The 13,210-nt window shown below is 32.6% G+C and overlaps 1 protein-coding gene across 1 annotated transcript; it reads left to right on the top strand.

Annotated features, from left to right (window-relative positions):
• The first annotated feature begins 6,890 nt into the window (after window positions 1-6,890).
• Window positions 6,891-12,839, top strand: LOC123891926. Its single transcript, XM_045941794.1, has 10 exons — window positions 6,891-9,205; window positions 9,288-9,602; window positions 9,680-9,779; window positions 9,863-10,562; window positions 10,647-10,888; window positions 11,010-11,222; window positions 11,303-11,395; window positions 11,477-11,578; window positions 11,982-12,293; window positions 12,533-12,839. The coding sequence occupies exons 1-10, from the start codon at window positions 6,891-6,893 to the stop codon at window positions 12,626-12,628; spliced, it is 4,488 nt and encodes a 1,495-aa protein (XP_045797750.1). The 3' UTR covers window positions 12,629-12,839.
• The last annotated feature ends 371 nt before the right edge of the window (window positions 12,840-13,210 follow it).

Here is a 13,210-nt window from a genome sequence, read left to right on the forward strand (position 1 = left end):
AGATACAATTTTTTCATTTTTTTTTTATTTTTATTTTTGTTATTTTGTTAATTATCTTACTATTGTCCTTTTTTGTCTTTTTCTTTTTTTATAGCAAATTTCATATAAAAAGAAATACTTGTAAGGAAAATGTTATATATTTTATGAAATAAGCAAAATAAGTCATTTTATAAGAAACAACGATAACTAATGTATTTAGTCCATAATATAAATCAGATACATTAGTTATTCAATAAATCTTAAAAATCAATTTTTTCTCAAGTAGTATAATGTTGATAATTTATCCTTTAAGATGAATGTAGAAGAATTTTTTAAGACAATATTAAATTAATTTTATTTGGTCAAATTGTTAATTAATTTTATTTGGTCAATGTTATCTCGAATTAGTGTAAATAGTCAAATTGTTTTTTGACTAATTTAGAAGAATTTTTAAGATAAGATTAGATTTAATAAAGTTTTTTGTTTTTAATTAATAATTTTTTTTGGTAATTTTATTTTTTTGATAAATTTAGAGGAATATTTTAAGATAAGATTAAATTTTTTTTTTGCTCACAGCAATTTTCTTTTCATTTGTTAAATAAATTTCTTATTTGATAGCATATCGGTCTGATTTTGGATATCAAATGATTTTGGATTTGTCTGAAATTTTACACAAATGATCTATATGATGTAAACTTTCAATCCAACGGTGGATTTTATAAAATTTATATCGGTTAAAACGTTATTGAGAGGTGTAACATTTGGTGTCAAACTAGTTGGTGTCAACGGATCCTGACTCTATATATATATATATATATATATATATATATATTTTGACTTAAAGAATGAGATTTTTATGTAAAATATTTTTTGTTGGTGCATAATTTTTTTATATTTATACTTATCTTGAAATATAGTTGGATGTTAAAGAATGAGATTTCTTTTACATATCCTGTTTCGAATGTGTTGAATAGTGACATAATAAAATGTATATTATATTTAAATGACAAATATATCCTTATAAATAAATTACATATTTAATCTCGAAATAAACATGTAATATTTTTAAATTTTTAAATCAACAAAAAATGGTAAAAAAAATAAAAAAAAAATATAATTAAATATTTTATAGATATATCATTGACACTATTAAATTAAATTAATATTTCTTTTATCAAAAATAAATAAACTTTTTTATTTTAATAATGTTTTAATTTTATAGTCTTCCCAATCAATTACAGCATTACCAATTCCAAGTCCCTGACGTGCGTTATCCCACCCGTGTGTCAGGCTCTTCATGGAGTACATATGTTCTCATTCCCAAAGTCACCTTTTGTGCTTCTGTGTACCTCATAACTCTAAAAATCCTTTTCACTCCTTAGACACCTCTACGCACCATCAAGGTCATATCTTCCCTTGAATACAGGTGGGTTGTTCCTTAAGAATCTTTCCAACCGCAACTCGTCTTCTCCACCCCTACGTGCCTCTTGAGCAATCTTATCCGCATTGTTTTGCGCCATCATATTAGCCATGGTAGCCAATGCTTTCGCAATCTGAGCATTAGTCCTCTGAGCAACCATCACCTGATAACCAACCAGCTTACAACAGTTAATGATCAAGAATGTACCAATAATGTTTCCTACACATCTTGCATACGAGAGTAACTAAGCAGAATTTATCCAAAATGAATCGACATTACTCTGATACCAACTATGTAACACCCTAAACCCATTATATACTTTTACTAACATAAATAAACTCATACAAGCATTTAAGACATTACACATTGAACAATTAATATTCATCAAAGATGTAAATACATAATACAACGAAAATATAATCATATATATAGGTAATTATGATGCAATTCCTTTAAATACCACATAATATAAAATCCAACATAATATAAATATGTCTCGACATCCATCTCAAAAACTAAACATAAAATATTCTCAGCAAGGTCTTGATGATAAAAAAAACACAAGACAATTAAGTCACAACTCAACTTAGTGTTACATGTACCAGAGCGACAATATATAATTATTACAACCGAAAGATAACTAAAACTAGATAACCGGGCTAGCATCAAGCATCAGCTCGCTCAGAGCATTCATCCGTTCCAAGATGAACCTCAAGAACATGCCTCTCGCTTAGCGAAACTTCAACCTTCGCTAGGCGAGCTAGCCCCGAAACAGAAGTTCTGTTTCGGGTTCTCACATAGAAAACCCTAAAAATCACCAATTCGAGTTCATAAATACACAAAGATCTTAACTTTAAGTATTTAACACTACTACAAACATAGAAGTACAAAAAAAAAACATCAATTAACATCAAAATCACGTGAAATCATGAATTCATCCATTTTCTCATAAAAACACATAATAAGCTCAAACATCAACAAATGCCCAATTTTTATTCCAAAAAATCGTACTTTCTAATAGATATAAATATAAAAAAAAACAACATCAAAATATAAAGTTATCATTTTCTTTAAAACCCACGAAAATCCTCAAAAGAAAATGAGTATAGAGTTTGGGATAGAGAAATGTGATTTTTCTCCTCTCCATTAATCACTCAAGGTTAACATCACCACTCCCATACCTTAGATAATCTGAAATCTTTAGTTCACCACTCCTAACTTCAATTCTAACTATGACTTTTCCTTCCTTGAGCTTCTCTTCTAAAAACCCTTCCAAAAATCCTTTCTCTCCTCTTTCTATCTTTTCTCAAGTTATGATATAATGAATTTTCTCTCTCCACATACACTATTTATACATAGGTTAAATCACTGCATTTTTTCTATTCACACCCGACTCACTTGGGCTTCCTACCACACTCTAACACTCAAGGCCGAATTACTTTTTTTTTTGACAAACAAGGCCCAATTACTTAAAAACCATAATTCTCATAATCTTGACATTATTTAATTGATTACCCCACTAATACACTAAAACACAATTAATTCAATTAACTACTAATAAATAAATAATACTCTAATAAAGAAAACAAGATGTTACATGTTGGGTCATGAATTACCCAAATTAATTTTCTATTTTTTAATATTAAATATCTAAATGACGAATTATCATATTTTTTCATATACATAACTCATTGTATTTTCTTGAAACTAGTGTAACTGTTTTTCAATATAAAAAGTAATTACCTAATTCAGACTTTTTTTTCTTCTTTAAGGGACCATTGTGAAACCTAAAATGTTTTTAAGGGACCATTTAACTAATTTAGCCTTTTTATTTTCATTATAAGAAATTTAACGGTCAAATGACAAAATCTTTAGTATTTTCATAAAAATTATTTCAAAAAACCATAACACTAGTGAGTCAGTGAAATTTTTGGGTTGGAGATTTATCGGAACCCTACTTTTTTTTATGAGTTTTTCATTTTTGAAATTTATATTCACCCAATTGTCCAACCCAACCCAATTTTTTAGGTTGAATTGAATGGATTTAGCCGAACCAAATTTATCCAACCCATATACACCCTCAATGAGTTTTTGTGCTCCTCATGATTTCTATTTGCAAGAGTCTCTTGAATATGCTTAGGAACAACAATTACCTCGTGGTGAACTATTCCTCCCCAATTAGAATAATTGTAGTACACATGTCTTCATGTTGTAAGATATTAACCTCCCCCATCAACTATCTTCTTTGGTGGTTTGAAAGTTAAGACACTACTAAAAAAATTGGAAATTGCAACAAATGGATAGCAACAGTTTTGTAGAACTGCCGGTAATTTTAAAACAAAATTAAAATAACAACGGTTTTGGGGAACCGCTGGTAATTTTTAAATGAACCGGCGGTTTAATTTGGTTTACCAGCGGTTTAGTTGAAAATAGAAAAATAAACCCGCGAACCATCTTTTTGTTTTATACCTTCAGAGAAATTCAGAGAAAACGAACCGCCTTCCTCCTCCTTCTACTTCATCGCAACCCTAACACAAAATCGTTCTACTTCATCGCCGCCTTCCTCCTCCTTCTACTTCATCGCAACCCTAACACAAAATCGTTCTACTTCATCGCCGCGGGTCTCCTTTTACTTCAGGTAACTCATTTGGTTTTCGATTGTTCTGTTCTTGTTTTTCGTTTGGTTTTCGTTTTGTTCTGTTCTTGTTCTGTTCTTGTTTTCCTCATCTTCATCGCCGCAACTCATTTGTTTTTCGTTTGGTTTTCGTTTTGTTCTGTTCTTGTTCTGTTCTTGTTTTCCTCATCTTCATCGCCGCAACTCTCTTGTTCTGTTTTAATTTTCGTTTGTTCTGTTCTTGTTTTTGGGATTTTTTTATTTTGATTTTCGATTGTTTGTTATGTTCTATTATGTTCATGCTATCTTTCTCTCTTGTTTTGATTTTTTATTTTGATTTTTTGGGACTGTTTCTTATTATTGATAATGATTAAGTGATTATTACGGGATTTTGATTTATGTTCTGTTCTTATTATGGGATTTTGATTTCTGGACTGTTGTCATTGCTATTCCAATTCTGGTTAAGTAGTTTGTAAATGTCACGGTAATCGTCATTGCTATTCCAATTCTGGTTTTCGTTGCTATTCCATTGGTTTTTTTTATCACTTCAAGCAGTTTAGTTCATAGCTTTGATTTATATTTACCCGGTTTGGATTTTGCTTATGGGAACTTTTTATTTATATTAAGGCCCTTTTCGGATTGGTATTTTTTTGGCATATAACCTAAAAAGGAACATATTTTAGAGGGATGTTGGATGGTCTATTTGTGAGTTCTCTTTCGATGGTAGAAAGGGGAAGTTTTGCTTTAAAAACATGGTGTGTCGTGTTAGTTGTTTGGATTATATGATTACTCCCAGCAGCTTAAATTCTTCCCACTGATTTATATATAGACCCTGCCAGGGCCTGTTTGTGGTGTGGTATTGGGAATTGTTGTTGTGAGTGAAGGATTGGATACTAATGGGAGTGGTAGATTGTTAATGACTTGTGGTTCTTGTGAATCGATTTCATCTAATATTCTTGCAGAGTTGGACATCAAGAAGGTGGTAGTTAGGATTAGGAAGAAGAAGTAGATGGTGGCTTTTATAGTGGTAGGATTGAATACAAAAACATGAGCCATTTTACACAGAAAAATAAACCTATGTTGCGGTGAGCTTGTATGTTTTAGAATGAAGTTTTAGTTCATTGTTGATGAAGCAGACTTTTTGTTGTGTCTATATATTCAAAATATTGTTGAGTATGGTTTTGGCGGAGAGAGGGGGTCTCTGACTCTAATCTTCAATTACCATATATATGGAGTGGTTGATGATCTTTTCATAAGTTGTATTGTGTTTTGGTTAAAACAACTCTCCAATTAGTGTCACCATTTTGGATTGAAACATTACTTTAATTATGTGGAAGTGATATGTGGCATTGCATTTACTTTTCTTAGATGACCAAAAGGAGTTACCAGATTGACAATAACTTGGTTTCCAATGCTGATTGTTGACAAAACCATAATTCAGTAAAGCTATTTTTTCTTTCTTAATATGTTAGATAATTAACCAAATGTTATTTTAGTTGTTCTCAATCCCCATCCAAGTGTTATTATTACTATTTGAAAGAGTCTAGTGGTGAAACTCACACACACTAAGCGCAGAGAAGAAGAGTATTGACGTCGGTTGAAACCCACGTTCTAACATATCAAATATTTCTCCCCTCTTTTACCATCCGAGCTTATATTTACAGGACCATTCAAGTGGTTTCGAATGAAGGGAGATATAATGTTAGCTTGATGGTTTGAGTGGCATAGTTAAAAAATGTAGTGATAAGGAGGGAGAGCATTTGATCTCCAGCTTCTAACATACTGCAAACATCTTTTATTAAAGAGTTATTTTGATGGATGATAGGCAAATGTGCTTATGTTGTCTTGTTCCTCAATAAGGAGCAAATGTTTTTAATAAAATCAAGTATATGGGAATTTTTTTGTTTTTTATTTACTAAGATTCAGTTATGTTCTCATTGTTCCTTGATTACTCAACTTGTCTTCTCTCTTCATAAGCTATCATATGAATTGTTTCTAGCTTATGGGAACTTTTTTCATTAAAATAATATGTATGAATCATGATTCTTTGCTTGTGAAAAAGTTAATTACAATTTATACGAGAAACTGTTCTAAAAACTCAATTAGTTTACGATTCAGCAACATTTCTTTTTCTACAATTGGTTGTTGCAAATTTGTCTAAATTGGGTCATAGTTTCTAACTTAGAACATAATTGCAGCTGATTATATTTTGTTCTTTGATATGTAACTTTTGAGTGACCTTTTTAACTTACAGGTGTTACTTACAGGGTTCAGAAGCCTTCCACCCTTGTTTGCAGATACACCTAATGCAGTTCAGGAGTTAACAATAGCAAGTAATATTCTTCATTCCAATCAGTTGCTCCGGTCTTTTTCCTATTTTTGTTCATTCTCCTGCATTGTTTTCTTACCATACCTGTATCTTTTGTTAGTAATAAAAGAAGATCCCATTAAAATATCATATGAGTGAATCTTAAATTAGGTTAATAAGCTTATGAGAACCAAAGATGTTGCATACAACTCAAACTTCTTTTGCTTCTCTAGTAATGTGCTTCCACTGCTGCTTTCTTTCTCATGTTTTCCTTTGGTTGAAATGTTCTTTGATTGTGATACTTTTGTGCTTGAAAAAGATGAACTTTGTGTAGATAATGTTGAATATAAAGTAATTATTGTTTTTGCGTGTAGTGCTTTTCATTTCTTAGGTTCCTTGCTTTGTTGCGGCTGAAGGGTGTTTTTATCCCCTGGTGCTGCTGTTATTTGTATCTTTTGGCCTAAGTGTACAACTTGTACTTATTAGTGCCTCTTATTAAATATTCGGTATAGCGCCGGTAAATATTCTAATTATGTTAATTCTGAATTGATAATAATAGTTCTGAAGCAATGGATACGACTTGGATTACACAACCACGAAATACGCCAGAGTATGCTAAAGGACTTAATGGATTCCTTGATTTTGCCTTTAAAAATCGTCCAAATGGAATGGCAAAATGTCCCTGTAAAAAATGCGGTTTCAAAACACCGCAAAGTAGAAGTGTGATGTATGATCACTTAAGAGCGACACCATTTCCAGTGGGATACACTGATTGGTGCTATCACGGTGAGGTCGCGATAGGAGAAAATAGTAATGGTTCATCTAGTAATCCTACAAATGCAGTTCATGACATTACAAATGGAGAAGATCCTATCCAGAACATGCTTAACGATGCTTTTGGAGTTGATAGGAATCATGCAAATGAAGTGCCTTTTGCATCGAATGTCGATATTGAAATAGATGAAGATGTGACACCGGACGCGACTCAGGAGGGGAATGAAGCAAAAGAGTTTTATGAATTAGCAAAAGAGGGGGAACAACCTTTGTATGAAGGGTGTAAAAAATATTCAAAGTTGGCTTTTTTGGTGAAGTTGTATCATATCAAATGCTTGTGTGGAATGAGTGATAAGTCCATGACAATGATTTTAGAACTCTTGCAAGATGCATTTGAACATGCAAAGATTCCAAGCTCATTTTATGAGGCGAAGAAAACAATCACGAAACTTGGTTTGAACTATGTAAAGATTCCTGCTTGTCCGAAGGATTGTATGCTTTACTGGGGAAATAAAGAAGATGAGGAGAGGGAAACTTGTAAAGTTTGTCACACTTCCAGATGGAAATCAAGTATAAAATCTAAGGAGCGTGAGACAGGAAACGCTGACAACAGTTTGAAGAAAATCCCTGCAAAAGTTCTTCGTTATTTTCCATTAAAACCTCGATTACAAAGACTATTTTTGTCTTCAAAGACATCGGAGGATATGAGATGGCATGCTTTAAGTAATAACAATGATGAAATGATGAGGCATCCTAGAGATTCTGAAGCATGGAAACGATTTGACTCGACACACCCTTGGTTTGCATCGGATGCACGAAATGTCCGTCTTGCATTAGCTACTGATGGGTTTAATCCCTTTGGCATTATGAGTTCAAACTACAGTGTCTGGCCCGTAATTCTCATTCCATACAATACTCCTCCATGGGTGTGCATGAAGCAGACATCTTTTATAATGTCGATGATAATTCCTGGAAAAAATGCTCCAGGAAATAACATAGATGTCTACTTACAACCTTTAATGAAAGAGCTGCAAGATTTATGGACAACCGGTGTAGATGCTTATGATTCTTTCAAGCATGAGATGTTCAAATTACATGCAGCTTTGATGTGGACAATAAGTGATTTTCCTGGTCTAGGTAATCTCTCTGGGTGGAACACGTACACTGGATATGCTTGTCCAACTTGTAACAAAGACTTTAAACCTTGCCGTCTTAAAAATGGCAAAAAATGGTGTTTTATGGGCCATCGTCGGTTTCTTGATCGGAGACATCGATTTAGATTGAACCGAATTCGCTTTAATGGTGAGCAAGAATTGCGCGATCCATCAAGAATGTTATCTGGTTCAGAAATTCTTGAACAAATTTGTGACATTAACGTCACATTTGGCAGAAGTGTAGAGAAGAAAAAGATTAGAAAAAGGTCACAACTTGAAGATGGTCCAAAGTGGAACAAGAAAAGCATATTTTTTGAACTTCCATATTGGAAAGATAATTGTTTGCGCCACAATCTTGACATGATGCACATTGAAAAGAATGTATGTGAAAATATCATATTTACTTTGCTAAATGATAGTGGAAAAAGTAAAGATAATCTTAATGCTCGAAAAGACCTTAAACTCATGGAGATAAGACCTGACCTCTGGCCAAATGAAAGTGGAAAATATGCGTTAGCTGTATATGCAATGACTAATAGAGGTAGGAAGGATTTCTTGGCTACTTTAAAGAACATTAATGTGCCTGATGGGTATTCGAGTAACATTTCTAGGTGCATTGATTTGGATAATGGCAAGTTGAATGGGATGCTAAAAAGTCACGATTGTCATGTATTGATGGAGCAACTGTTACCGTTAGCCATGCGGACATCATTGCCTGACAAGGTTTCGGCAGTATTAATTGAGTTGTGCTCATTCTTTAGACAATTGTGTGGTAAAGTGCTTAAAGTTGAAGATTTGGACATGTTGCAAAATAAAATCGTCCTCACTTTATGCCACATGGAAATGTTATTTCCTCCTTCATTTTTCACTGTTATGGTTCACTTGGTTGTTCACCTTGTTGAAGAAGCTAAGCTTGGAGGTCCTGTTCATTATCGGTGGATGTATCCTATAGAAAGGTAAAAATGTGAATCTTACTCAAATTTCAATTACACAACTATATGTTATTCTTAACAATATTTGTCGTGGTATGTGTAATAGGTACCTAGGACATCTAAAATCATATGTTCGTAATAAAGCACGACCTGAAGGCTCAATAGCTGAAGGTTACCTTCTCGAAGAGATTCTTACCTTTTGTTCAAGGTATTTGGACGATATTGAAACAAGATGGAATCGATGTGGTCGTGTAGATGATGAACCTAATGATGAACAACCTCAATCACGAATGTCTGAATTGTTTCCTTTAATTGGAAAACCAGTCGGAGGCTCTTCATATTTTACCCTTACACGAAGAGAAAAGTTGCAGGCTCATCGGCACGTTTTAACAAATTGCCCTGTAGTTGATTATTATATTCAGTAAGTCACGATATCCTATAGATTAATTATTATCATGTGTTAACAAATTAACACATCCAATATATTTAACTATGTAGGCAATTTAGAACTATAGTAAAGAGACAAATGAGGGGAAGGCATTCTTCTGAGGTAGACAAAAAAGTCCATAGAGAATTCGTTCATTGGTTTTCCAATCGTGTGAGTGTTTCTACATGTTCTTCTGAGATAAAGTGCCAAAGTTCGAAAGCAATGTAACTAACTATTTTCCTTTTGGCATTCAGATTGGCAACAATCTTGACAGTCTTAGCGGACCAGATAAAGATGTTCTTATTAGTCTAGCACAAGGTCCTCTGGACCAAGCTAGAAGGTTTACTGCTTACAATGTTAATGGATTCAAATTTCGGACCTTGGCACGAGACAAGTTATTGAAAACACAAAACAGTGGAGTTTTTGGCTCATTTGGAACAAGAAGTTACTCAAGCAGTAGTGATGACCATATGAGGTTTGGAGACGTGCCTTACTATGGCAGATTAATAGATATCGTTGAGCTTTTCTATTGCGGCTTTTCGATTGTCATGTTCAAATGTGAATGGGCTAATACAACTAACCCAAGAGGCATGAAGAAAGATAAATTGGGTTTTACTTCTATTAACTTCGCAAGCTTAAGACATACTGGAGAACACGAAGATGATGAACCATACATCAAAGCTTCTGAAGCTCTAATGGTCTTTTATGTCGATGATGAGAAGGAACAAGGTTGGAGCATACCAGTTCATTTGAAGCCAAGAGACTTGTACGACATGGGTGAAGATGAAAGTGAAATAATGGCATCCAATGAGACATATCCATCTCCACCTCAACCACAACATCAATCATCAGAACCGGAACATGAAGTTGTACTTGAACGTCTATCTCAACCACGACAACCTCTACCTCCACCACCTCCACGTAATCATGCACATTGGATTGTGGATGTTATTGGTATACCTATATAATTTTGGTTTCTTTTTTATCTCCTTTTTGTCCAATATTTTTGTGTACTAATTCATTTAATTTATATGTCAGATGATGATGGTAATGTTAGACAAAAAAGTGTAGAAGTGAACGACTTAATCCCGAACAAAGTGGGATTTAAGGTGCAAACAATCTGGAATGATGACCATCAGCCCATAGGAGAGGCAGGTGGACTGTTATCAGGATATATTGGCTTTCTTGCTAGTAGTGATGAATTGCTTCCTATAATGTATCCAAAATGGCCCAAAGTTCCGTTGGCAAAGAAAGACTTAATTTATGATAACAACATAAAGGTATAAACTGAAAATACATTGAATATATGTTTAATTTAGAAACATCTTTCAATTTTTTGTCGTCTATTTCAATTTATATATGTTTAATTTAGAAACATCTTTCAATTTGTTTCCGTTGAAGGCTAAATTTGTTGTAAGTGATACAAACAAGTTTCATAAGAAGTGGATTTATACAAGCTTGGGAAAGAGGTGGAGGGAACGTCGGTGCTTTCTATTCAATAAGTATTATGATTGGGCTCTTACTGTTGAACAAAACATAGAGCAATTTCCACCTGAAGTTACAAAAGATCATTGGGCCATGTATTTGAATTATAGATTGTCTCCGGATACTATGGTAATAACAATAATTTGAATTATTTTACACTTGTTCCTAATATATTGTATATTGATTGTTAAAATTGTTTTCTAATATAGGCGAAAGCAGACAAAAATGCTCTAAATCGCCAAAAGCAACGTATTCCCCATACGTTAGGCACAAGGTCACTAGCAAGAACACGAGATATTATGGTACAATTAAATTATTTCATATAAGAATTATTACATAATTATTACAATGTATAATTATATAACTATTTTACTTCATTTTAGGAACAAAGAGATGGACGGTCTTACAGTAGAGGAGACATGTATGAAATCTCTCACACGAAGAGGAACGGATCATATGTTAATGATGAGGCTCGACAAAAAAATGTAAGAAATTGTATTATATATGTTTACTGATTTTTGCTCTATATAAGTGTTCAACCATAGGTTAGAAGATTTATATTATATATGTCTGGGTGCCTGCTGCTTAGTGTTGGTTACTTTAAAATGTTGTTTCGGTGGCTGACTTGTTTTTTCCCAATTTTAAATAAATAAAGGGATAGAAACATATTATGTGACTTTTCTATCCTATATATAATTTCAAGTCAAATTGAGTTTTAGGCATTTCTTATGCATGACTTTTGGTAAGTCCAATAAACTATAAGTTTGTTTGGACTAGTTTATAAGTTTGTTTGAAAAAAAGTGTAGAAGTTAAATTCTATGTATTTTGTATTCTATCCAGATTCTTGTGGTTGGACTCCAATTTTGATAAATAACACTGTATTTGTAGGAAGAGTTACAAAAAGAAAGGCAGACATCATCTGATAATGAGGCTTTTGTGACCGTGTTTGGAAAAGAGCATCATGGTTATGTTCGAGGAATGGGACTTGGTCCAACACCATCTCAAAATAATGGTTCTAGTTCTCGTCCTTCAGTATCAACTTCTTCATCGACTGCTGATGCCAAAATAGCTAAGATGCAAAGCGAAATTGATGTGCTAACTAAAGAAGTTGCTGAAGTTAATGAGCTTAAAGCTAAAGTTGCTGAATTTGATGCAATGAAGGAACAATTTGCTCTTATTATGGCTAATATGCAAAACCAGGTAAGACAATATTTGTGTGCCTTACATATATATATATATAATGTGAATATATTGACATTGACTTGTTGTTATTGTTATATTATACCTTTTTTAATAAGTTTTTTTTTTTTTAATTTATTTCATGTTCAAAGTCACATGATATTAATTTGAAGTGCGTTTTTTTATGTATAATATATATAATATATATGTTGATACTACAATACTTTTGTTTTTAACTATACTTTAAATTTTGTTTTCAGGGGTATAACATAGGATCGCCGTTTGAAGTACGACGCTCTTTTGAGTCTAGTCATAATGTTGAGGGTAATCAAGCAACTCCAGACGATTCAACTTAGATATATAATTTTTGTTTAGGCGTGTTGAACTTGATGTCACGCTTTTCTATTTGTTTTAATTTTGATGTACTAGGCGCATGTGTTGTGACCTTCGTTTTTGTTTTTTGTTATGTACTATTTAGGTTGCATGTGTCAATGCAAACTTTAGATGTATTGCGCATGTATTGTGACCTTTAGTTCCATGTGTCGTTGTGAACACCTTATTTTTGAATCAAATGAATGTTATTTTGTTTATGAATTTGTTTACATTGCAAGAATTATTATAGTAGTTCAATATTTAAAAATACTACGTTTGAATAATAGTCGATGATTAAAAAAACAGGGTAAAAAATTGTCCTACAAAAAAAAATATATAAAAAAATTGTCCTCAAAGAAATCATAAAATATTTTAAAAGAAATATATTATAGCGGCGGTTTCAAACTGCTGAAAAAACAAAAAAATAAAAAAACAAATAGCAACGGTTTCAAAACTGCTGCAAAAACAAAAAAAATAAAAAATAAAATAGCAACAGTTTCAAACCGTTGCAAAACTGGCTAAAATTTGTGTTTTGCGTTTCGCTTATTGCAACGGTTTTAGAACCG

Source organism: Trifolium pratense, linkage group LG1 (genome assembly GCF_020283565.1).
Source record: "Trifolium pratense cultivar HEN17-A07 linkage group LG1, ARS_RC_1.1, whole genome shotgun sequence".
Classification (NCBI taxonomy): Eukaryota; Viridiplantae; Streptophyta; class Magnoliopsida; order Fabales; family Fabaceae; genus Trifolium; species Trifolium pratense.

Excerpts from the sequence above, each read along its gene's own strand:
- LOC123891926 (XM_045941794.1), top strand. The coding sequence starts at position 6,891 with ATGGATACGACTTGGATTACACAACCACGAAATACGCCAGAGTATGCT. Across the intron at positions 10,889-11,009 it reads TTTATGATAACAACATAAAG|GCTAAATTTGTTGTAAGTGA; the intron begins GTATAAACTGAA and ends TTTCCGTTGAAG. Across the intron at positions 11,579-11,981 it reads ATGAGGCTCGACAAAAAAAT|GAAGAGTTACAAAAAGAAAG; the intron begins GTAAGAAATTGT and ends CTGTATTTGTAG.